Source organism: Penicillium rubens, assembly GCF_028828025.1.
Source record: "Penicillium rubens strain IBT 27055 chromosome Unknown utg000001l_segment0_segment0, whole genome shotgun sequence".
NCBI lineage: Eukaryota > Fungi > Ascomycota > Eurotiomycetes > Eurotiales > Aspergillaceae > Penicillium > Penicillium rubens.
In genome coordinates this window covers 1,426,120-1,449,688 of record NW_026890599.1, presented here as the reverse complement: position 1 = coordinate 1,449,688, position 23,569 = coordinate 1,426,120, and the positions used below count along the sequence as shown (strand labels likewise).

The 23,569-nt window shown below is 48.4% G+C and overlaps 11 protein-coding genes across 11 annotated transcripts; 7 read left to right on the top strand and 4 right to left on the bottom strand.

Annotated features, from left to right (window-relative positions):
• Positions 1-102: 102 nt before the first annotated feature.
• Positions 103-3,002, top strand: hmt1 (putative vacuolar ABC heavy metal transporter (Hmt1); the record flags this gene model as incomplete). The annotated part of the gene is made up of 3 exons (XM_002562207.1): positions 103-447; positions 504-1,663; positions 1,733-3,002. The coding sequence occupies 3 exons, from the start codon at positions 103-105 to the stop codon at positions 3,000-3,002; spliced, it is 2,775 nt and encodes a 924-aa protein (XP_002562253.1).
• A 718-nt stretch (positions 3,003-3,720) lies between these two features.
• Positions 3,721-4,591, top strand: N7525_000581 (uncharacterized protein; the record flags this gene model as incomplete). The annotated part of the gene is made up of 2 exons (XM_061211624.1): positions 3,721-4,264; positions 4,389-4,591. 2 exons carry the CDS (start codon positions 3,721-3,723, stop codon positions 4,589-4,591), a joined length of 747 nt encoding a protein of 248 aa, XP_061070850.1.
• A 353-nt stretch (positions 4,592-4,944) lies between these two features.
• N7525_000580 (alkaline phosphatase) lies at positions 4,945-6,798 on the top strand (the record flags this gene model as incomplete). The annotated part of the gene is made up of 2 exons (XM_002562209.1): positions 4,945-6,466; positions 6,518-6,798. The coding sequence occupies 2 exons, from the start codon at positions 4,945-4,947 to the stop codon at positions 6,796-6,798; spliced, it is 1,803 nt and encodes a 600-aa protein (XP_002562255.1).
• A 298-nt stretch (positions 6,799-7,096) lies between these two features.
• On the bottom strand, positions 7,097-7,624 carry N7525_000579 (uncharacterized protein; the record flags this gene model as incomplete). The annotated part of the gene is made up of 1 exon (XM_061211623.1): positions 7,097-7,624. The coding sequence occupies one exon, from the start codon at positions 7,622-7,624 to the stop codon at positions 7,097-7,099; it is 528 nt and encodes a 175-aa protein (XP_061070849.1).
• A 1,230-nt stretch (positions 7,625-8,854) lies between these two features.
• On the top strand, positions 8,855-11,214 carry N7525_000578 (uncharacterized protein; the record flags this gene model as incomplete). Its single annotated transcript, XM_002562211.2, has 3 exons — positions 8,855-9,531; positions 9,584-10,285; positions 10,353-11,214. 3 exons carry the CDS (start codon positions 8,855-8,857, stop codon positions 11,212-11,214), a joined length of 2,241 nt encoding a protein of 746 aa, XP_002562257.1.
• A 357-nt stretch (positions 11,215-11,571) lies between these two features.
• On the bottom strand, positions 11,572-12,330 carry N7525_000577 (uncharacterized protein; the record flags this gene model as incomplete). Its single annotated transcript, XM_061211622.1, has 1 exon — positions 11,572-12,330. One exon carries the CDS (start codon positions 12,328-12,330, stop codon positions 11,572-11,574), a length of 759 nt encoding a protein of 252 aa, XP_061070848.1.
• Positions 12,331-12,595: 265 nt separating this feature from the next.
• Positions 12,596-13,069, bottom strand: N7525_000576 (uncharacterized protein; the record flags this gene model as incomplete). Its single annotated transcript, XM_061211621.1, has 2 exons — positions 12,596-12,944; positions 13,047-13,069. The coding sequence occupies 2 exons, from the start codon at positions 13,067-13,069 to the stop codon at positions 12,596-12,598; spliced, it is 372 nt and encodes a 123-aa protein (XP_061070847.1).
• Positions 13,070-15,048: 1,979 nt separating this feature from the next.
• Positions 15,049-16,208, top strand: N7525_000575 (uncharacterized protein). The gene is made up of 3 exons (XM_061211620.1): positions 15,049-15,594; positions 15,654-15,897; positions 15,963-16,208. The coding sequence occupies exons 1-3, from the start codon at positions 15,092-15,094 to the stop codon at positions 16,197-16,199; spliced, it is 984 nt and encodes a 327-aa protein (XP_061070846.1). The 5' UTR covers positions 15,049-15,091; the 3' UTR covers positions 16,200-16,208.
• Positions 16,209-17,810: 1,602 nt separating this feature from the next.
• On the bottom strand, positions 17,811-18,079 carry N7525_000574 (uncharacterized protein; the record flags this gene model as incomplete). Its single annotated transcript, XM_061211619.1, has 2 exons — positions 17,811-17,990; positions 18,047-18,079. 2 exons carry the CDS (start codon positions 18,077-18,079, stop codon positions 17,811-17,813), a joined length of 213 nt encoding a protein of 70 aa, XP_061070845.1.
• A 483-nt stretch (positions 18,080-18,562) lies between these two features.
• On the top strand, positions 18,563-19,764 carry N7525_000573 (uncharacterized protein; the record flags this gene model as incomplete). Its single annotated transcript, XM_002562214.2, has 2 exons — positions 18,563-19,443; positions 19,491-19,764. The coding sequence occupies 2 exons, from the start codon at positions 18,563-18,565 to the stop codon at positions 19,762-19,764; spliced, it is 1,155 nt and encodes a 384-aa protein (XP_002562260.2).
• A 1,560-nt stretch (positions 19,765-21,324) lies between these two features.
• Positions 21,325-22,962, top strand: N7525_000572 (class I SAM-dependent methyltransferase; the record flags this gene model as incomplete). Its single annotated transcript, XM_061211618.1, has 11 exons — positions 21,325-21,354; positions 21,404-21,462; positions 21,517-21,573; positions 21,627-21,656; positions 21,706-21,747; positions 21,818-21,893; positions 21,946-21,986; positions 22,034-22,059; positions 22,141-22,327; positions 22,399-22,827; positions 22,881-22,962. The coding sequence occupies 11 exons, from the start codon at positions 21,325-21,327 to the stop codon at positions 22,960-22,962; spliced, it is 1,059 nt and encodes a 352-aa protein (XP_061070844.1).
• Between the last annotated feature and the right edge of the window lie 607 nt (positions 22,963-23,569).

Genomic DNA, 23,569 nt, shown 5'->3' with positions numbered 1-23,569 from the left:
TTCCGATCCGAACCCGGCCTCCCTTTCTTTACCTTTCGTTCGAGGGAGGACTTTGTCATGGACTTTGTTTGAGACACTCATTTCTGGGATATTTAGTGGGCAATGGATCCCCATGCAGCCCTTGAGCTGCTCCAATACTTGCGCACCTCTTATCCAATCTTTCTTCTTATCCTCTTTGTCGTAGCCTTCGTGGCTAATACTACCATCGCTGCGAAGAAAGCTGGCAAGCATGAAGCTCAATACTTTGGCCCAGGAGGGCGGCCACTCCCTCAGCGAACTCGAAGTACCCCCGCCTACAGATCCCAGGAGTTCTCGCGGAACGTCAAACGAGTTTTCAATTTGCTCTCCGCGGCCGTTATCTTGACCTTCCTTGCCGATGCAACTATCTATATCACACATGTGATGGTGGCCAGGTCAGAGAACTGGTGGCGAGGGCAGTCCTTTGTGGTACGTTCTACTTGAATGGTTTGGTGTCCCTCGACAGCCGTTGACTTTTATCACAGGTTTACGTCGTCGGCTCCTTCTTCGTCTACTCAGTGCTGCTCATGGCAATGCTAGACACATCTCCCTCGCCTACTCTCGCCCAGTTTGTCTGTTGGTCGGTCGCCATCCCGATCGAATTGGTTATTGTTAGCACCTCCCTCTCAATCTACACCTCGGTTCACCATGAGCCAATTGTTGGAGACCCAGAAGGAGGTCGGGTCCGCAGGAGAATTACATTGTGGGAGTCCCTGGAAGTGGGATCAAACAGTATACGCATCCTTATTTTGTTTGCTCTGGTACTTCTCTACGCCTGCCAATCGTTCAGTATGAAAAGCCACGCGAAGGCAAGCCAACGGGCGAATGGAGCCACAGAAGCTACGGGGCTTTTGGATTCCGGTGGTGCAGAAAACGGCAACGGCAATGGGAATGGACACGGGAAAGCCAATGGCCATTCATATGGCTCGACGAACGGAGCTCCTCACCCCGAAACATCCAAACCTACCGATCCATGGGTGCGTCCGACGACTCTTCCTTCCACTAGCTGGTGGGAGTACCTGAGCGGCTACTCGCTCTTTTTCCCATACCTGTGGCCGTCTAAGTCTCGCCGCCTGCAACTAATTGTCACCTTTTGTTTTGGACTCCTCATATGCCAGCGAATCGTTAACGTCTTGGTGCCTTACCAAATCGAACTTATTACCGGTTCTCTTGCGGAGAGTAGTGAGAGTGATGACTTCAAAGTGCCATGGATTCAGATTTGCCTGTATGTGGTGTATCGATGGTTGCAGGGCAGCCAGGGCTTGCTCAGCTCTCTGCGTTCTAGCCTCTGGATCCCTGTGAGCCAGTATTCTTACATGGAGCTCTCTACCGCGGCATTCGAACACGTTCATAGTCTCAGCTTAGACTTCCATCTCGGAAAAAAGACCGGAGAAGTCCTGTCCGCCCTGAGCAAGGGCAGTTCGATCAATACTTTCCTTGAACAGGTCACCTTTCAGGTTGTGCCAATGCTTGTTGACCTTGTGATTGCGATTGTGTTCTTCTTGGTCTCCTTCGATGTCTACTATGCTCTAGCTGTCGGGATTTCCACCTTTGGTTATCTCTACGTCACTATTCGCATGGCCCAGTGGAGAGCCGAGATCAGAAGACAGATGGTCAATGCCTCCCGACAAGAAGATGCTGTCAAGTAAGTTCGGAACACGGCTATTCATTATTCATCCGAGATATGCGTGGGACTAATTTATGCTCCTTCTAGGAACGACTCTATGGTCTCATACGAGACAGTGAAATACTTCAACGCCGAACAGTACGAATTCAACCGGTACCGGGGCGCCGTGCGTGACTTCCAGAAGGCCGAATACCACGTGCTGTTCTCCCTAACACTGCTGAACACCTGTCAAAACACCGTGTTTATGATGGGATTATTGGTAATGTGCTTCATTTGTGCATACCAGGTTGCTACTGGTCAGCGCCCTGTAGGCAAATTCGTGTCTCTACTGGCGTATATGGTCCAACTCCAAGGCCCGCTCAATTTCTTTGGCACGTTCTATCGATCTATCCAATCCGCATTAATCAATGCCGAACGCCTGCTGGAATTGTTCCGTGAGCAGCCAACTGTGGTCGATAGCCCCCGTGCCACACCTTTGGCTATGTGCAACGGTGACATCAAGTTCAAGGATGTTGAGTTTGCTTACGATTCGCGCAAGCCCGCGTTGAACGGCCTTACCTTCCACTGTAAGCCGGGAACCACCACCGCATTGGTTGGTGAGTCTGGCGGAGGCAAGTCCACCGTCTTCCGCCTCTTGTTCAGGTTCTATAACTCCGGTAATGGACGCATCTGTATCGATGGACATGATGTACAGGATGTCACGATCGATTCACTCCGTCAGCATATTGGTGTGGTGCCTCAGGATACTGTGCTTTTCAACGAGACTTTGATGTACAACTTGAAGTACGCCAACCAGGACGCTTCAGATGAAGATGTGTACGAGGCTTGCCGGGCCGCCAGCATCCACGACAAGATTCTTGCTTTCCCCGATGGCTACAACACCAAGGTTGGAGAGCGTGGCCTACGGCTGAGCGGTGGCGAGAAGCAACGTGTGGCTATCGCTCGCACCATCATTAAGAACCCTCGCATCATTCTCTTAGATGAGGCAACTGCAGCTCTAGACACAGATACCGAGGAGCATATCCAGAGGGCGCTCTCTACTCTTTCACAGGGTCGCACCATGCTGGTGATCGCTCATCGTCTCAGCACCATCACTACCGCGGACCGCATCTTGGTCTTGTCAGAGGGTCAAGTGGCCGAAAGCGGTACCCATGAAGAGCTTTTGGCTATGAAGGGTCGATACTACAGCATGTGGCGTAAGCAGATCCGCGCCCAAAAGGCTATGGCAGAAGCTCAGGTCCTAGCCGAGCGAATCCGCACTGCAACCACAAGTGATGACAGCTCCAGTCAATCGGATGAAGACCGCAACCTTGTTCGGTCGCCAAAACAACTAAATCAGCAAGGCCTGAACCGCTAAATAGGGACAGGGAATGACTTGTTTAACCTTCAACATGTCCATACGTTTTTCCATAACAAGAAAGTACCCAGAGGCAGTACTGATCGAAGGCAGCGTGACATGAAGTTTGATGTCGCATATCGAGGGGTGACGCTCTTTTTTCTCTGCTTATTTGTCATTTTCCGGTTCGTTCTCCAGGTATCGTCCTCTTTTTCATCATTGCTTTTTTTTCTTTTTCTTTTTCTTCGTTGGCGTTTTGGGTTTACGACGCGTACGATGTTATCGTCTCTCTTGTCTTTGTTCCATATGAATCCAGGCGCAGAGAGTCAGGGTTGGGACTCCTGCAAAATCAAAATAGATTAATCGATAGGCCCAATATTAATAAGAAGAATTCAATTAACGTGGACAATGGCTAGTTACTTGTTGCCTGCATTGATACACCAGGGTTTCCACTCAAGTCCATGCTCACTCTACAGAGCCACTCTCGGTTTTCCTTGAATGCCCAACCGTTCTTATTTCTATAGTTGCTATGTGTTAGGGCGTGATATGAGTAGCCTCTTTGAAAGGAACATTAAAGCGTGTAGGCCAGGTGTGCCGCTAGCCTCTCTTAGCCAAGACCCCGGAGCCAGAAAGCCTTACTTCACGTGACACTAACCACTATCCGAGCCACTACATCACTACAAGGCTACATAATACAGAAGCGAACCGAACGAGTCCCTCTATCGAACATACCGCATCAATGCATTCACCATCGCCGCAACTCCTGCGCGTCTTGCGTACCTCCCTAGTCAACACCCGTCCCACCTCGAACTTGACTCGATTCTGCCAGATTCCATCAGCAACCGCAGCACCATGCCTAGTCTCAAACCCTAGCAGCGGAATATCCTCAACACGCCGGAACTATAGCTCACCAGTCCGACCAACCCGCATGATTCCTCGCTCGCACGCGCACAAACCCGTCAGCCGCGACCGCGGCCCGGAGTCCAAAGAGGACACCCAGACCAACTTCGATTCGTTGAACGTGCTGGGCAACATCCCCGCGCCGACGACGGCCATTGACGCATGTCTTGATTCTGGGTTCCACCTTAACAATGGTGTCAAGCTCACCGACGGCAATGGGCTGTTGTTGGTCGGCGGTGAGGCATTTGCGTGGCGGCCGTGGAAGGCTGTCGAGGGCGCAGAGAACGATAGTGTTGCTAAGGATGCTATGCTCAATTCCAAGGGGCAGTTTGAGCTTGATGAGTCAGTCTGGGGGTTGTTGAATCTTGTCTGGCCAAAGCCTGGTATGTCTTGTTTTTTTTTTTTTCTTCTTCTTTCTGATCCCGAATATATGCTTTCACCCACGGATGACTTACTTAAGCTTGGCCACAAAATTGTTCTTCGATTTTCTAACAGTTCAACGAACAGATATGCTCATTTTGGGTGTTGGTGGCACGATGTTCCCGCTCTCGCCCGAGACTAAGCGTAACATCAACTCGTTGGGCATTCGGGTGGATATCCTCGATACCCGGAATGCGGCCGCGCAGTTCAATCTGCTTGCTACGGAGCGCGGTGTAAATGAGATTGCCGCTGCCATGATTCCTATTGGGTGGAAGGCTAGGCCTCTCTAAGGGTTATGAGTTATCTTGAGTATGGCATGTACTATATAGATGGTTCAAATACATGGCTTAGGCCGATTCAAAATGAAACAATTCTGCTCCTTACATTCCCCGGTCGTACGGAATGGTAGATGTAGTTTTTATGTTTTTATACATTGCATAGTTACATCTCACGCGACCTACCTAGGTAAGGCTGTGATGCAGGAACGTGACGTATCATGTGAGCCCTGTTATCTTATCCTTATCTCCTCCTCCGCCCCCAAGGGTCCACTTGAGTCAATCACAACCTTGGAACGTCGCAATCGAAGTTGCCGACCTCCCTACATCTGTCTTCACTCTTTTCTTATTCTGTCTTTCCACCAGCCATGGCGAGGGAAGAGTCCCTCGTACCTCCCCGTCTATCCTCCGATGACGGCTCCTCAGTCCGAAATGAAGAGGAGGACTACGCTCTTCTGACTGGGGAGCGAACGGACCATGAAGACAAACGACGAGCCTGGCCTTCCTGGCGGGAAATTGGAGCATTTTCCTGGGCCGTTATTGCAACGATCCTGGTAATTGTACTGGCTGTGATGTACCCACACAACTCAGCGGAGCCTCACAATCATCACTCATCAAATACGACCTGGGGCCCTGGAGGCAAGCCGACGGGCAAGCGGAACATGATCTTCATGGTGTCCGACGGCATGGGGCCTACTAGTCTCTCGCTGACTCGAAGCTTCCGGCAATACACGGATGATCTGCCATTCGACGACATTCTTGTCTTGGATAAACACTACATTGGAACTTCGCGAACACGGTCAAGCTCTAGCTTGGTCACAGACTCTGCGGCTGGAGCGACCGCGTTTTCGTGCGGTCGCAAGAGCTACAACTCTGCGATCTCAGTGCTTCCCGACCACTCGCCTTGTGGAACTGTGCTCGAGGCAGCTTCGTTGGCGGGGTATAAGACAGGCCTGGTTGTGACCACTCGCCTGACGGATGCGACTCCAGCATGCTTTGCCGCGCACGCCAATTTGCGGAACTACGAAGATTTGATTGCCGCCCAAGAAGTTGGAGAGCATCCTCTCGGCCGGGTAGTAGATCTTCTGCTTGGCGGTGGACGTTGCCATTTCTTGCCGAACTCACAGGATGGCAGTTGCCGTGGCGATGATCATGACTTGCTCAAGGTTGCTTCTCAGAATGGGTTTGGCTATATCGATGACCGTGCGGGCTTTGACAGCCTGAAGGGCGGCGATAATGCCACTTTACCGCTGCTAGGCCTCTTCGCTAGCGGGGATATCCCGTACGAGATTGATCGACGTTCTCAAAATGATACTTATCCCTCGTTGGAGGAGATGACTCGCACTGCATTGAAGGCCATGAGTAAGGCCACTGAGGACAGTGAGCAAGGGTTCTTTATCATGATCGAGGGCTCTCGCATCGACCATGCTGGCCATGGCAATGATCCTGCCGCTCAGGTTCACGAGGTGCTGGCATATGATAAGGCCTTTGCTGCCGCGCTAGAGTTCCTAGAGAATGACTCCACTCCTGGTGTGCTTGTGAGCACATCTGACCACGAGACCGGCGGTCTTGCCGCAGCACGACAGCTGCACAAGAGCTACCCCGAGTATTTGTGGCTTCCGGGTGTCCTGGACAAGGCAAATCACTCTGGTGAATACCTTGCGGCTCGACTCAAAGAATACCTTTCTGGGCCGGGTAAGGATGCCAAGGATTCGGCTAAACAGTCTTGGGTCCGGAAGACTCTTAAGGATGGGCTTGGCATCGATGATGCTACAGATGATGAAGTAGATGCCTTGCTCCACCCGGACCCCCAAATCGCTACTGAACATGTGTTCACGGACATGATCAGTCGTCGCGCTCAGGTCGGCTGGACTACTCATGGACATTCTGGTAAGATGGTCTCCAGCAGTGACCTATGATAGTATACTAATTCTGTTATAGCCGTTGACGTGAACATATACGCGTCTTCTACCAAGGGTGCTTGGCCGTTGGTTGGCAACAACGAGAACACCGACGTAGGAGACTTCCTCGCGGACTATCTTGACCTGGATGTCGACAACGTCACGAAGTTGCTACAGGACACCAAGTCTGGAATCTTGCAATCATACGACTGGATGGGTGATCGTCTAGGCTTGAATTTCCATACTGAGGGACTAGACACTTACCATGGAGACTTCAGGAAGCGATCTCCTGATGATTGTGGATGTGGTGCTGCCCACTAAACGACAGTCAACACTTGACATTTGCCCATCCTGTTGGTTTTTTGTATTAGGCAGCACTGTGAATATTTCGGGTTTCTTCATCATCATACATATCCATGGATACGCAATTAAAACCTCGCATTTACTCGAATGTCCACGTACGGCTGACAATGGCGTTGGTATTTTGAGTGCTATTTTCTCGTCGAACTTCCATATCGTCCAGTAAAACACCTTCAATGGGATTCTACACATATCACTTCATCATCAGACATTTGCATCTCCAGCGACAAACCCATATTCTAACAAGCAAAATTCGGTATCACAGGGCCTTTGTAGTACAATCAGGACAGCTCTCCACCAAATCCATCATCTGGTGCACGATGTTACTCTCCAAAATCTCACTCAGATCATTCACATCCGGACGAAGGGTGGTTTGTCTCATGGTACTAGCGAGCACTGGACCCTGAATGTATGTGAAGCCAGGGATTGATGGTCGAGCAGCAGGTTGTTGACTCAATGGTGGCTGGCCCTGAGAATGCGGATACTGCATAGGCAGTCCATTGGAGAATTGATCCTGAGGACCAGGCATAACCATCTGAGGACCATGATGACCCAGGTTATAAGTGTGAAAGTGTTGCTGTGGATAATTGCTCTCTGCGATCGAAGCACTTATGATTGTGTATGGCTGACAGGTAGGACAATCGGGGTCAAATGGCAAAGCGTAGTCTCTGCGCTGGTCTGGGTCGTTGATACGGTTTAGTTGGCGGAGGATCTCGCGGCAAAAGAGGTAGAGCTCGAAGCATGTATGCTTGCAATTGGAGTAGTGGGTTTCGACAAATAGACACATGTTGAACTAGCTCGTGTGTCGTTCACACGAGCCTGATTGCTCTTTCTCTGTCTGTCTTGAGAGAGATTTATTCTGTATTGGTGCAGCTCGAGGGAGAACCCTGTTTGTGCTCGATGTTGGTTGTATCCTTCTGTGCGAACCCTGGAAGGGCGGTTGGTGGATTGTGGTGTGAAGTCTGAAATGTCAGTGGTCTGGGACTAGCCAGGATGACTTTTATTATCATGTGGCAAACCTGGGGTAACTTGATGTTAGAACATGTCCTAGAACAGAAGTTGGAAATTCCCTACACATACGAAGAAGGGAATTGCGCAATGATAAAGTAATCCTGCCCTTGATAGAGCATTAGAGCACTGTTAATGAATCTAGCTTCATACAGCAGTGACAATGAAGCAAAAGTGGACTAAAGAACCAAGCCTTGTATGTTGCTACCCTGTTTACTTTCCTGGAGAGAGCTTTACGTTCTATATTACCTTGATGTAAGTGACCATATGTTCTACGAGATGTTAAGAAAGCGAAAAGGATCATTATGGAAAGCAGCATATTGAGATAAAGGGGAAAAAGAAGGAGTCAAACGGAACAGACAAAGCCAAACTACTAAATACCAGTTGTGATAGACTTCAATGTTCCTACCCGTGGACATCCAGAGAGTTATATGAAGCTATCACGAATGAAAAGCGTACAAGCTACCATACCATGTCTTGCTCAATGCTATATCTTGTAGCCCAGTCCAGATTCTCATATCGAAGGCAATAAAATCTCTTCGACAGCCATTAACTTCATTGGAATGTAGTATATAGAAACAAGAAGAGAACAGACTGCTTAATTCCATCTCTCGACATAAAAACGCTATATGGCCTCTTCCATGTCTTTAGAATAGCCTGATGCAAATGGAGAGGCACTTTCTTTTGTTCCATGGCCTTATCTAGGCAAACTTTTAAGATGGTATGAACCTCAGGTCCACAAATCAGGTTGTATCATCCAAGGCGGAACATTCGAAGGTCGCAGTTGCTGGGTTAGACCAAATAATTCAATGTCTACGCGTATTTGTTCCTCGCGTGCTTTGCCCTTTCACTGTTTGTTCACATGCAGCTAGCCTTCACATCGCCCAATCACTTTGCTTCACCACTCATTTCGAATCTATCCTCGATATCATCGGTAAGATTCGAGCTCCATTAACTGTTTGCTCCATCAGTAGACTAAACCCTGGAAACAAGAACAACAGCTTCGAAGATGGACAGGTTCCTCCAGGACCCAGAGGGCGAGAAGCTCTTGACCGAGCACAACCGTGCCCTCGAAGCTGCCGAGGCCCTCAGGGGAACACCCTTCAAACCAAAGATGACACGGGATGAACTCTCGAAGCAATTCAAGTATTGGCAGAGGACGAACAAGGAACATTCGCGCCGCCAAAGTAGCGGCGGTGCGGTGGATGTCTCTTTTGCCATTCCCATCTACCCACCGTGTCTCGCTCCGTTGGAAGGCCTGAAAAAGGCCATGCTGAAAGATTTGCTTCTTGAAACCCATCATAGGGGCTCTTACATTCTAGTCAGATCAATTACCCAGGCCGAAAGCATGGGTGCGGTGATGGCCATTGTGGAAGACGAAGAGAAAGACGCAATCTCGCTCCAGATGCTGAACGAGAAGCTCCGCTGCCAGGATGGCTGTGCTGACAAAGGGCAGATCTTACTTGTGAAGGAGCCATATCTGACTTCCATGTCTGATACTGAATACGTTGTCAGAGTTGATCATGTTTCTGATATCATGTTCATCCCATTTTTCGACGAGATGGTCCCATCAGCTTGGCGAGAGCGGATTCCAGAGCATGAAACCTCTCAGTGGATGGCCAGGGATTGGCTAAGCATGGGTAACGAGTACCTCAACCGAGGAAAATTCTATTCTGCCACTGAATGGTAAAGTCCCAGTAGGATATTCGATAGTCAACAACGCTGACAACAATGATAGTTACTCCAAAGGATTGGAGTGTTCGCCGACAGAGGAAGAGAAGCATTACCTCCTGTACTACCGGGGCCTGGCCTTCTTCCAGGTCGATGAGTGGGATGCATCTCTGCGCGATCTCGATGCCGTTCCCCCAGGCCCGAAGTCCGACAAAGCCCTTAGGGGCAAAGCCCAAACCCTGTACCGCCTGAGAAGGTTCCGGGAAAGCTGCGATCAATTCACGAAACTCTGCAAGAAAAACCCCGAAGACGTCAGTGCCAGGAACGATTTTCGTGAAGCTATTGCGCGCCTTGTCGAGCAAAAGAAGGGCATATACAACTTCAGCAAGATGCAGGAGAAAGCATCGAAAACACACCCGCCACTCTTGGACCATGCGACATGGATTGGCCCAGTGACAGTCAGACAGACTGAGTCTCAGGGACGAGGCCTATTCACAACAGAGGCAGTCAAAGTCGGCGATTTGCTTCTCTGCGAGAAAGCCTTTGCATACGCAACCGAGCACCATAGCAGGCCAAGGTGGAGCAGCACCCTCCATGTCAACACCGAAACGCGGACGACCGCCCGAGGAGGCCAACTCGCACTCGCATCGTTGATTATCGAAAAGCTGTGCAAAACCCCATCATTGGCAGCAGCAATAACTGACCTCCATAGCAACGGATTCAGACAGGTCTCAACAGGCCTCATTGATGGCAAGCCGGTGGTAGACACGTAACTAACACACGAGACACTCCCATCTTAAATATTCAAAGCTAACAAATCCTCTTCTTACCTGCAGATTCCAAGTCGCCCGCATAATCTCCCTCAACAGCTTCGGCAGCCCAACATCTTCGAGAGGAGACCATATCCGCGACGCGCGCGACGCAAGCGGTAGCCCCGGAAGGCTGCACAACTGCGGCACATGGCCCTATGCCTCAATGATCAACCACTCATGCATGAGCAACGCACACTACGCATTCATTGGTGACATGATGATCATCCGCGCAGCCACCGATATCCCCGCAAACACCGAACTAACAATCTGGTATCTGCTCCCTGCCCCGGAAAATCGGCCCATGGACTTCCGCCACTGGGGCTTCGAGTGCTCCTGCACTATCTGCGTCGACATCAAGGCGACCGAGCCCCATGTTCTCGAGATGCGGGTCAGACAACATGCGCAGATTGCCATGGCGCTGAAAAAGAGTTCTGAGTACAGTCGCAGCCGTGCTGAAGTCCTTATTGATCGTCTAACTGAGACGTATCGGCGCCCGTTGGAGCAGGTGTTGCGTCTTGGTTTGTGGGAACCGCTTATTATGATTGCTGGGGTTTATGACAGCTTAATGCAGCAGGATGAAGCTAGGGAGGCTGTTGTTCAGGCTCTCGCGGCAGTTGGGTTTGTGATTGAGGGAGGCATGGAAGGGCCGCTTGTTGTGAAGAAATGGGGGCAGGCTATGGATAGTCTTGTTATCGCGTGGATTATTCTTTGGAGGACTCTGCTTGGGGTTGCGCCTGAGAGTGCAAAGCAGGCGGCACGATATGCTCGCATGGCTTACTTGATTTGTGTTGGGGAGGAGGAAAGCTTTGATGCAACCTATGGAATGAACTTCAAGGTGGCTCACGAGCCTGTTGAGGAAGGCGAAGTGGAAGGATGGGTGGTTTAGGGCTTGTGGTTTTGGCCGTATTGTCAACCTCATCATTGCGATCACCGTGACGGACAGGAACATTGTTGCAGTGATCCCAGTTCGGAGTCAGATTTAGTGATGCAGCGGGAAGAAGATGATGCTGAAGACGAGCATGGCCCTGGCTGGGGAGAGGCTAAAACATATGGGAAAGCGACACTCCAGATTATTCCTTGTCTGACTCTCCTATTGAATGCAATTTGAACAAATACAATTAATGCGAATGCCAAAGTCCAGGACAAAGAATATTTGCTAGGTTTGGTGCCTTAAATACGGGTCAGAAGTGGGACTACAACGCATCCCCCGTTAATGAATCAGAGGACTTCAAATGACAAATAATTAACACCTCCACATTTCTCGACCACCTTGATTCGTGCTGGGAAAAGGGAATACAGCGACAGTGTCTGACCGCATGGCTGCGGGTGGCAACTGGCCTTGATATTGTAGGACCTGCTGACCCAACAACAAAGGCATGGTTTCGTGGCTTTTAGACTTCCGTGTCAACTCTTCATACTGTGAGAACTCGATGAGACTAAGTAGGAAAATACGACCGGTTGTCAATAATAGTGCGCCACGGTGCGACTGGTCCCAGCCTGGGACACATCTTGCCATAAGGTCGAGGAAAAAGCCCAAGAATAGGTTACTACAGTTCGCAAATGCTTCCTTGTCCAAGGTCAAATACTTGGATAGTAGTAGAAGCAGCGGATGCGCCATATTCAGAACGATGCCGCTTAGGTCGCGAATATACTTCAAAAATGACCATCCTAAGCTAGGCGAGATGGTGAAAAGTTGGAAAGCGCCCATGAAGATTTCAGAGGTAAGCAAGGGACTTTCTGTCTTGAGGTTTGCTTTGCAGGCCTCAAAACAGCCACCTAGTAGTCGAAACCCGTCCTGTAACCGTCCTCCTTTGAGAAATATTCTGACTGTCGTAATCTGTGCCAACCAGTCGCTATGTTGGAGCGAGGCCATGAATGTAGACGACACCTCCCATCGCCCGCCAGTCGAGTTCACATTGATGTACCTCTCTAGAATCTTCGGGCAATCCAGCACTTTCTGCTGGGAGGCCGGTGCTCCGAGCGCTGAGTCTACGCTAGGCATTGGTCGCCTTGGGGCTCGGGACACAGTAGCGCATCTACGCTTGCAGGTGGTATCTTGTCGCTCCGCTTGGTGTATTTGCTAATACGCCATGTCTTCAACCGCGCTTTATACATTCGCGCTCTATAGAACGGATGGTTTAGCTTTTAAGCCAGTTGAACTTGAAGACAGACGGGGCTCTTACGTAGCTCGGAATTGGGGTTCTTGTTGCATGTGCTCCATGACTTCTGCAAGGGACTTTTGGCGGTAAAAGCTTATTATTGTGTCCCTATGTTTGGTCCAGTCGGCCTCGGTGGCCCATTTTGTGGGCATTGTCAAAGATGTCTGAGCTTGGAGTGGAAAAATGATGTCTGACCTCAGTATTGAGGAAGGGACGGAAAAGGGGGACGAGGACTAGTGAGTCGGGTCCGATAACTTGAGAGATATCCATATAGTCGTTCCACAAAATTTGGTGGGCTTCTTCGTTTTCCGCGTCGTAGTTCGTGCGGATCCACATACCCTCGGCGCCTATCCATGCTTTGTAACCGGCGGCGTAGCGGCGTAGCGAGTCTAGGCGTAGTGGACGGCTGGGCGGGCGCGTACGTCTGTGACTCTGTTCTAGTGCGGCTGTAGTAGGGCTATATGATCTGGGATTAAAAGATCTATAATAGGAGGAGGAGCGATAAAGTGCAAACAGGAAAGAGCCGCGAAAACGTGGTAATCAAAATTAACCTCCCTACCCATCGTCCCAAGATTCAGCCATTGGCGAACGAGACGCTTGCGCCGCTGGTCGGGTAGTTCGTTAGGCGGGCGAGTCCGGGTAAGGAGTATCCCATTGTTCCTGGGAAACGTCAATCATTTTGATAGCGCATGAAACATTAGGTGAGGAGTTACAAGAAGATAGAGGTTGAGTGGGAGAGCCCCCCATGAGGGAACTGGGGTCTGTTCTTCAGGCAATCCTTCTGTGTAGATATGAGGAGACATGGCGCATTTTATGTTGATAGACCTGAGGTGTGGTTCTCCGCGTTATCGGATGTCACGAGACAAATCCCCGAGATTCCGCCGACTGAAGGTTCGGTCCGGGGGCCGAAGTAAACTACAACACATAGTAAGGGTTAACTATGGGCATCAGTAGATGGATAACTCAAGTTATCTTAAGGTATATACATGGATGTGCTTATAATATACAATATACGTATATGGACTTCCAGCCATGATTTTCCCGTGCCGCTTTATAAAGGGGTTCGACATGGCAAGTATTTTAGACCACAGGGGGAAATATTAGCATGGGTCACCAGTATTCCGTGCTTCCCCTCTTACTTCTTTTGGGTGAGTTCATATACACCGGATTTTAGGCCGAGCGAGATGGCTTTCCCTTTCCGTTTTAGTGCTTACCCTAGCCGCTTTTGCTCACTGAGTAAAACTGAGCACGCCGCTGAGTATTATATAATCACCAGAATCGCTCACTGAGCGTCACCTGATCATTACATAAGCTGGATGACTCGCTCATGAGTGTCGCCTGTCCAGGTGATAATCCTGATTATTACGAACAGAGCGCCCGCCCGCGGGAGCAGCTAAGTCAGCAGCTCACCTCAATAAAATGCACCACGCTAGCCCCAACCAAATGCAGTTGTTCACTAGAACTCTTGACCGTTGTCCCCTCGACGAAGGCTGGCGTTATCAATTTGGCGGTCGGTCCAGCTATGTTGTAGGAGGCAAATTCATTGTGGGGCCATATTGGTTTTATTATTCTACAGCTATACCACTATTCAACTCGCCCGAGTCTTGCATCCACGATACCGGAAAATATCCAACCCTCAATTTTTAGTTCTACAATATCTAGGAATATCTCAGAACCCCTAATTAGATAGTTTATCAATCCATTAGTGTTTTATTCTGATTTTTTCCGCTTGATTTTTAACGGATTATCGCTCTTACTACCTACCGTTTGCTCCTAGGAATACGACTTCAGCTCTAGCGACCTCGACATCCGCAAAAATATGAACCATCGATCATGTCTACTGTATGAGCTAGCCGCCCATAACGCATGACGAAATTTGCGGCCCCTTATTTGCCTAATGTTAGGGAACAAACTGGATTGCAGCAATCTATAGTGCTTCCTATGCACAAGTAGGCCTCAAACCCGCCCGCGGGTCGGGTGGTGATTTTCTTGCCCTCAGAGGGCGGCCCTCCAAATATGACAAACATGGAACTCTGCCCAGGTGTTTAGATGCATAAAGTATGCAGATTTCGGCAGTATTATTCAGTATTCTATTTACAGCTTAGTAGTATAGATTGAAAGTATATACCATATAAGTACTACTATGAATATATATTCCATCTGATAGAATTAGGTAGCAATCTTTAAAATTACCAACCACTACTTTTCTTAAAGAGATTGAAAACCTACAATGTCACTATTACATACTATGATTAATTATAAAACTCAATTTCTTAAAATTTCTTAATATTAATAAAGAAATAGATGATAAAAGTAATATTCAAACCTAAACAGTGCTAAATAACAGTAATTTATTAAGATGACTTAGCAGTTTTATACGTCTAAATTGAGAAAGGTCAACTTTTTTAATGCAAATGAGGGCCGCCCTCAGAGTGCCCGCTCTCAAAATGTTTTTAATGAGGTCTACGTCTCCGTGGCCTACCTAAGGTCACCTGACCATCCAACATATTGACGGCCACACTCCATCGTCACTTCCATTCATCATCAATAGAATTGATTTTCTTTCGTTCTCAGAGTTCTTAACTCTTCCCCTCTCACACGAAAATGGATAAACAAACCCAGACCAGGCGTTGCGATGAAGTTAAGCGACTCTACAAGCTACTTAAGAGTTGTGAATCTTGGTTTCTTTCCCCCGGTGATCTCCAAGGCCTCGGAATCTATAGCCAGCAAGTTGGCATGACAGGTGACGGCTCTGTACAATTTGATCCATGTTTCTTTCGGCCTTATCCGGAAAAGGTGCTTCAAAAATATCCACTCGATACGGTTTCGATGGCTGCGGACCATCCTCCACAGACTCTTCAACGGCTTAATAACCCCCGGGACTTCCAGACTCTGTTACGAGAAGTCCAGAATGACCCTAAGGTCGAACATCCCCTGGAATTCGCTAAATCAAGATGGGATACATTGACACTTTTATATGGGCCGGATGCCTGGGAAGATCATGCCAGACAGACACGTTGGCATATTCAATCCCAGCAGATGCTTCCTCGGAGAGGGCTTTCCCGGGGCTCTACTCTCAGCGATCTAAGATCTATCTACGAACGGAGGTTAGTGCACTTTGCTTTTTCTCTTTTACTCTACTGTTTTTAGGGACTAAATATACTAGGACGAAATGGAAGCATAGCGCTCCTGAACTATGTGGACTTAATAGAAGGAACTATTGGCGTATACTAAGTCTCCGAGAAGTTTTTCAGCCAAGCTTTAACCCACATGCAATTATGGAACTTTTATCCGATGTTCCCGCAAATCATGCAGAGAATTGCCTTACTCTCCAAGAAGTAAGCGCCGTCCTAACCGTGATGGTTGCTCGAACATCCGATCGGCCGTTCCGGGACCACCCGATCCATCCAGTTAGTATCTTACTTACACTTCCTAGCTACTAGAGATTTCCTAAGTACTCACTTATTTTTTATAGTTATTGGTTCTTTCATACACTGGACAGAAACATGGAAGAATAATTCAAGCTTCATTACATGGAGAAAGCTTGCTTTTGCAATATTCTCAGCTATGGAGTTTTGCGGATGACGAAACGGCACCAGTTGAACTTTTCGTTCGTTATGATATGAGCCAGCCAGTTCCGATAGCCTTAGAAGAGCCGAATCCTATTATTGGCTCTCTTGTCGGCCCTGTTACGTCTATGAGCTTGAATTAGCTATTTAATACAGACCCTACCACAAAGTATTTTACCCACCCGCATTTTTACCCCACCATCACAAAATATATGTGAAGGAACGAAGCCAAATTGATTCAATACTGACTAAGTCGACATGCTGTCCACACGGGTTTACAGAAAAAGCTTGGAGAAGGGAAGGAATGAAGCAAGCGAGACAATAATAAGGATGACAGGCAAGGCGGTGGCAGAACGGAAGCGTGCGGAGACGGAAGCCTATATGGCAGGGCCATATAGTAGGAAGCGGGTCTAACCCGTTACAGGCAGCTAGACTGCGACATCGCCCGTCCATGGGCACTAGAAAGTGTCCACGGCCCGTGGGCCTTTTGAAATTTGACGCCCATCGCCCACCATTATGCAAAAGTAATGCAAAAATTACCCTATTAGGCTATTTTATGTACATAACCAGATTTTGGCAGTACCCACTTTGCCAAGAGTGTCCGCATATGTCTTGGCGACGCTAAAAGTGTCTCCACTTTAACGGGCGTTGTCGCAGTCTAACCACTGCAACAAGTCGGTTCTCATGAACTGACTTTGTTATGACCTTTTGGTCTAATGGGTAAACGTTGGAGCAGTGGCCGACGGATCTCATAAGTGCACCTAAAATCAATAGCTAGCTTTAACTACGAAACACCGGCTTGATAGGTATAGATAATAGATAAGCGTTGCTTATATAAAAGCTCACCTTTTACTCTACGTAAAGAGTTATTTTCTGTGCCTAAGAGAGGTATAGGGGTGGTGTAGGAAGAAGAAAAAAAGTGAGTGGTGGTTAGCGTGATTTCAAAGTGGGGCCAATCTTAAGTCTCTCCCTCTACCTTCTTCGCTGCCTTCTTCTGTTCTTCTTCTGTTCTTCTTCCTTAACAGCATCAGCCCATCTATAACCGTTGCTCTCGAGGTATCCGGTGGAGAATACATATTTAACACCCATCGAAGACGGAAGGGAGGCGTCAACGTGGCCGCTAGCGACCCTCCTATCTCCGAGGCAGCATCATCACCATGATTAGACGTAGGGGACACTATTATGAGATTAGCATATTGCAATTATGATCTAGACTTTGAGTTCTGATGTCATGTATTCAGACTGGTTCAATGAAGATCGAAGACCTTTCAGTGCCAACGCAAACCGAGTCTGAGTTTAGGTCTACGCTACATCGCCCCTGCCATTAGTCGATGAGCAAAGCTTAAATAGAAGCTTGCCTTGACCAAAGCTAGGTATTGTGTACGCATTTCTGTTGCCAAGTTATATTTAATCAATCTACTGGGGAAGAGTGATTTGTATGAACATCAAGCAAGAGGACTCACTGCTGGGATCTTCTTCGCCGACAGTCTTTGTTGGCTATTGGGTTGGTGTCAGTGTCCTTGTCATCGTCGTTCTTGGTAGATTGCCCTTTAGTAGTATACTATTAGTACAATCTTTGACGACTGAAGAACCTAGATTAAGAGAACTCACCTGTGGGCCTTTTATGTCACCACTTCTTGCGAACTCGTTTCAGCCCCTTTCCGCACTGGTTTGCTTTTTACGATCATGCTTCCGCTTGATCCTGGCAGTTTGCTACATGAATAAGGGTGTGTCAGTAATTACCTGGTCACTTGCTATGAGACACGAGTAGCGTGCGGCAGCGGCACGGAGGCGGGTGTCACGGTCGGAGCAGTAACGGCACTGCTAGGCTGAGAACTCAACGCCTGGATACCACCGGTATTCGCTACATCGAGTGCCACAATAGTGGGGCACTGTATTCCAGCAGGCTGTGTTTTGTCACAGAACGGGCAACACTACGGGATGTTAGAGACTGATTTGCTGTACTTTCCACTGAATTTGATGCACTTACGCCGGGAACATTCCTTCTGTCGCTGTTCTTCATCGTGAAGCATGAGAGTTGAGAGGGGAAAGTGGGTGCGCCTCAGAATAACGTTCCCATTTAGGAGGCTTGTTCAAGTATAGATATCTCATTCAGAATTGGTCAAACGCCTCCCCAATACAATTCTGCAATTGCCCATTGATTCAATAGCATTCAACAGCCCGGGCCTACGCATTTATATAGTAGCAACAGAACAATGTTTGTGGCAGTCTCATTCAATGAATTTTCAATTAAACTATCGTCTATTGGTCCTAAGGTTGCAGGATGATTTCTGTATAGATCAATACGACTTCATCTGGTGCCTCAATAAGATCTGTTTCTCTACCTAGGTAGGTAGGTAGGTACCTACCTAGGCACCTGGGCAGGTTTGTGCTGCTTTGTCAGCTCAAAACAACCTTGGAACCTTGGATTCGTTATTGGAAAGGCAACTGATTTCTCATTTTTCCCCCACAAATACTCATTGGAAAAAGCAGATTTCAAGTAACCATGGAACCCCCTCCAACACCCCGCCCTCCAGCACCGAAGGTGCCCTCGACCGTCAGTCAATGGAGAGCCAGCGCGCGCGGTTGCCACGTCCTGACCAAAAATCCAAGCAAGCTCGAGTGTCTGCACCCAGGTTCAAAGGTCACGTTCAAGGAATATCTCAGCATGAGGATCATTCGGAGGGTCTCCAATATCACCGAGTTCCCCGATCGAGAAACTGAAGGCAGAGCCAAGGAGATGGTCAAGGGGGACGAAGCAATACAGACGTGGCTCTCATATATCGAAACGGACCAGTACCCAACCGACCGAAAGCTTGGCATGTTCGCCCTAGTGAGACAGGGTCAGCTTGCGATAGTAGCTTCGGATTCCCAGGAACCTTCCCAGACAGTTGAACTTCGGCGTCGAGATCGACCTCAAGCTCCTGAACTATCAGCAGATACCGCGGGACGCAGTCCTAGTGCTGCCGCTTCAACTGCGCCAACTGAACCGTCTACTGCCGCTTCAAGTGTGCCAACGGAACTGTCTACTGCAGCCTCGAGGAAGTGGGTCAAGTACGCCAGAGCGGATGGAGAACCGCAGGTGAACCAATTCGTGATCAACCTTCTCAACGCTTTGACACTCAGCGTAGGCCAGGGCGTGAACTGCCAATGGTCCCCTAATGGTAATCTGTTCGGTAGCGTGTCTTTTGGAGAAGTCCAATTAACCGCATATGTCGACGGATACCTTGTGGGAGTCAAGAAAAGCGATATTTTTGCTATTGTGGAGGTAAAGGCAGGAATCCGGGACCCCGAGCAATATCCGTTGGTCGAGTGGCAAGAAGGCGCAGAAATGGTCAGCTGGATCATGAATGATGAGGAGAATCTGCGACGTCATCCATTCGAAACGTGAGTGGAGTGTGAATATTCGCATATTTTCGTGCTAAGTGCTGTAGGCGCCTCTTGATCTCTTTGAATCGACATGAGATGTATTTGACACTCGCTCGCTACCACGAGGACTACGTAAAGTTCCTAAAGGGAGAATTTCAAGGGTTGAAGAGCTACCCCGAGAATAGATTCCTCCACTTGCACGAGTACGGCCCATGGGATATCGGCAAGAAATCTCACATGAGGGACCTGGCCGAAATCATCGTAGGTTTCTCTCTCCGTGTCAAAGATGAACAGGCTAGATCGGCTGTGCCATCAGGGAGTGGTCCTGACGGGGCGTGAGCACAATGTGAGCGATATACATGTCTCTAGCGTGTCCGGTGCAGTATCATTCCATTACAACGGTTTCTCGAAATCTTTTCTCTCTCTTTCTTCCTTTCTTCCCCTATACCTGTTGTCTCGCATAGAGGCACTCTAAATCTTTGATCAAAAGTGGGTTTCCACATCGGGCCAATACCACCTGTCCTTTTGTCTCCTTTCATCACCATTCTTACCTCCACAGCTCTCACTGATACACGCCAAGACTCGCCCCGAACCGAACCGGCTTGCTGGCCCTACGCCCTCGACCCCACCTGCCGCTCCGCTCGCCTGGCTGAGAGAGATCCGATCTACAATGGATCCGAGCCCTACGATCATGGTAAAAACCATCACATCTTAGTCGCCTATAACGCTAACTACTAGGAACTTAAACTTAACCCGCTCTATCTGATCTCGGTAACCCTATAGGTAGGCTGCGCCAAAACCCACGAAACCCAAAACCCAAGCCAATCTATGGGCGCCCATTAGACCTATTAAATCGTAAAAACGTGACGTTCACATGACTATATAATTTATGCATTTCTAGGTGGTTTTTTGGGTATTTTGTATACATATGAAGTATCTGAATTTATATATTACCCGCAATTTATAGACTCAGATAATGATTCAGATGATGATTTTATTTCATATATACATTGCACTTCTTTTCAATGATAGGCCCAGTCACTATCATCCTATCTTGTTCGCTTACGAGCTCTCACTGACGTGCGTAACCCGGTGCTTCTAGGATCGGATCCCGGAAGTGGGGCATCAGCCTCAGCATTAGAAATCCCAGTTTGTTCGTGACTCCGGGCCCAAAGTTGGGCTTTACGGAAGCCTAGGCCGGCCCGTAGGCGGGCACTGTCGTAGTCTACCTACCCATTGAGACCCATTGAAATTAGACCTAGATAAAGCCTATAGGCGACGGTTCTGACCGCGCTCAGAAATTATAGTGCTTACAGAAAGGTATAAGCTATATAATTTCAAACCTCATCATTTTCTTAAAGGCCATACGAGTGAATAACTTCCCTGAGGGCAGGGGCTATCAACAAAAAAGGCTGATCAATGTTAGGTGGATTCTTGGTTGTTGACGCTAGTATCACAGAATAGATGGCTAACAAATGATGCACATGTCACGTGGATTGTTCCATCTCTGCCTTTATTTTCAGGCCGTAGAGTGAGCAACCTTGGAAGTCTTTGCGCTCATTAAGCGCTGTTGCATACATAGGTACCCTTGAGTATACTGAGTAATCACCCTGTGCTGTGAAATACTCAGTGAACAGGACCCTGAGCCCCCTCATAAGGCGGCGGCACCCCGATCGGGAAATTCGCATCCGCGGCCTAAAATCCGGTACATACAGCTACATATGTATGCAACCTAACTTGGCCATACTAATCCGCATAGGGCTCGGCTCACGTTGCTAGTTCAACGTTTGTGGACCTCCGGCTTGTGGTCCCGTCCCGTCCTGACACTCTTACACTCCACCTTCGCTTTTCTCCCTTGACAGTGTTTTATCTTCCAGCCTTTGCAGGAGTGTCGAGACTATGGCTGAGAAAATGGATCAAATTGCGGTGGTAAGTGGCAATTCCCTAATCTGATGTCGGCGTTCTCACTCTCGCCTAGGACCCAGATTTCTACGCTATGTCCACTGGCTATGGCATGGACCCGCACGACCTTCAGTCGTGAGCACCACTCGGAATCATATATATGGTCAAATTCTTACTTCCAGTGTGTAGGGATACCACCTCTCTTGCGTCCGCGATTGCGAGGGGACGAGTGGAAAACGGCCGAAGGTCAGTATATTCCCCAGTTTGAAACCGATCCCTAAGACTGACCCGTTATATAGATACCAAGCCACGAAAGAAGATGACTACTGGTTGGTTCCGAAACAAATAACTTGTTTTACGCAAAGTAACAATATCAAGGGGTCCCTCTGATGAGCAGCAATTCGAAGCATTTGAGATTGGGTAAACCGCATCCCATCCCCACACTTCCCATACTCGCTGGCTAGAAGAGCTATGGTATTAACGAACTCAGACATATGATGTTTCTCGTGCTAGATCACGATCAGCTAAATCCTCTTTTCCGCGCCCCTATCGGCGATTCGCCTAAGGTAAGTTTATACAGAGGCGATCCTCGGACGTCCCGCTGACTACCGAATATAGAATATCTTGGATATCGGGACTGGCCAAGGGAGTTGGGCAATGTGAGTCGAACGGTAACCCTTTTTAAGAGAGTCTAACAAACCCTTAGTGATGTGGCCGATCGCTATCCATCAGGTACTGAATTTCTCGATTCTAAACTTTCTATTTCTGACTGGACCATTTTTGACTGAACTATTATTAACTGAAACCAATCAGCCACCGTCCGCGGAGTGGATATCTTCCCCCCACCCGTGTCATGGATGCCTCCGAACTGCCTCTTCGAGGTAGATGATGTTCTTCGCGAGTGGACATGGAGAGAGCCCTTCGACTTTATCCACATGCGCCTAATGTATGGCGCATTCCCTCCGGATGGATGGCACGAACTATACAAACAAGCCTACGAGTGAGTTTCAATCCGTATACTAATCTACTTCTGAGACATCGCGCCCTAATTTCTTACCTATTTTGCAATAGCGCCCTAGAGCCTGGTGGTTGGATCGAACAAATGGAATTAGACGTGCGAGTCTATAGCGATGACGGTACCTTGAAGAAGGAACACCAGCTATATGGGTGGGGCGACATGTTTATTAGATGCTCTGAGCGAGCCGGGCGGTCACTCAGAACCCATGAGACGATGCGCAGCGCTATCGAGGAAGCTGGGTTTGTGGACGTGCATGAGGAGAAATATAAGATCCCTATCGGACCCTGGGCTAGGGATAATGCCCTAAAGGAGGCCGGACACCTTCAGTATGGCCATTGGAACGCTGCTCTAGAAGGTTGGGCGATGTGGCTTCTTACACATTTTGGAGAACCGGTACCATGGTCAAAAGAGGAGGTGCATGTGTTCCTGGCTAAAGTCCGCACGGAGCTGAGCAGTCCACACATTCATGCTTATGAACCTGCGTAGGTTTTCTTTTCAATCGTATAACTGAGTGTTCCATGCTAACAATTTTTAGGAACCGCGTGTGGGCAAGAAAGCCTACCAAGGAGGAATTGGAAGAGAAGGAGCCAAATATTAAGGCTGAGACATCGCCATAAGGATGTCTTGGATCTTTGTGGCGGGTGGAAATAGTCTTTTTGGCGTTCACGGATTCTGTGATCAATCTGTACGTACTCTCGACGTCCATGATGGAATAATGAGATGTCGATTCGAAGAACTATTGCTTCTCGACAAGCTGCCGTAGTTGTAGGAGAGCTAATTATGTATTACAGGGACGTCCACCTGTACCTAGACAGAGTCCTCAGTTTTACCTGCGATGGAACAACGGAAAGGGAGTCATGGAGTGCAGTCTGAAAAATATGGTATATATGAACAAAAGATCAAACGGACCTTGTAGCTATTTTCCAGTCATGTGCAGGGGGTCAGAAGCGGTACGTGGTATAAATCAGAAAGAAATTGACAGAGCATAGACCGGCCAAAAAAACGCCGGGTGGGTGTATATCGAACAGAAAATGGAGGGAAAGTGCAGATGCGAATGCAATCGACCATTGAACATCACGACCTAGTGAAGGAAGAAGTGAAAAAAAGATACAAGGAACAAAGTTATTCATTAGGTGATTTGTTCAAGGTCAGTCAGAGACAGACACGAAGCGAAGATGCACAATAGTCAACAAGAAAAATGTACCCGATGCTGTGCAATAAGCA

Coding starts and splice junctions, on each gene's coding strand:
- N7525_000575 (XM_061211620.1), top strand. CDS start 15,092: ATGGATAAACAAACCCAGACCAGGCGTTGCGATGAAGTTAAGCGACTC. Junction 15,595..15,653: donor AGATCTATCTACGAACGGAG/GTTAGTGCACTT, acceptor TAAATATACTAG/GACGAAATGGAAGCATAGCG. Junction 15,898..15,962: donor GGGACCACCCGATCCATCCA/GTTAGTATCTTA, acceptor TATTTTTTATAG/TTATTGGTTCTTTCATACAC.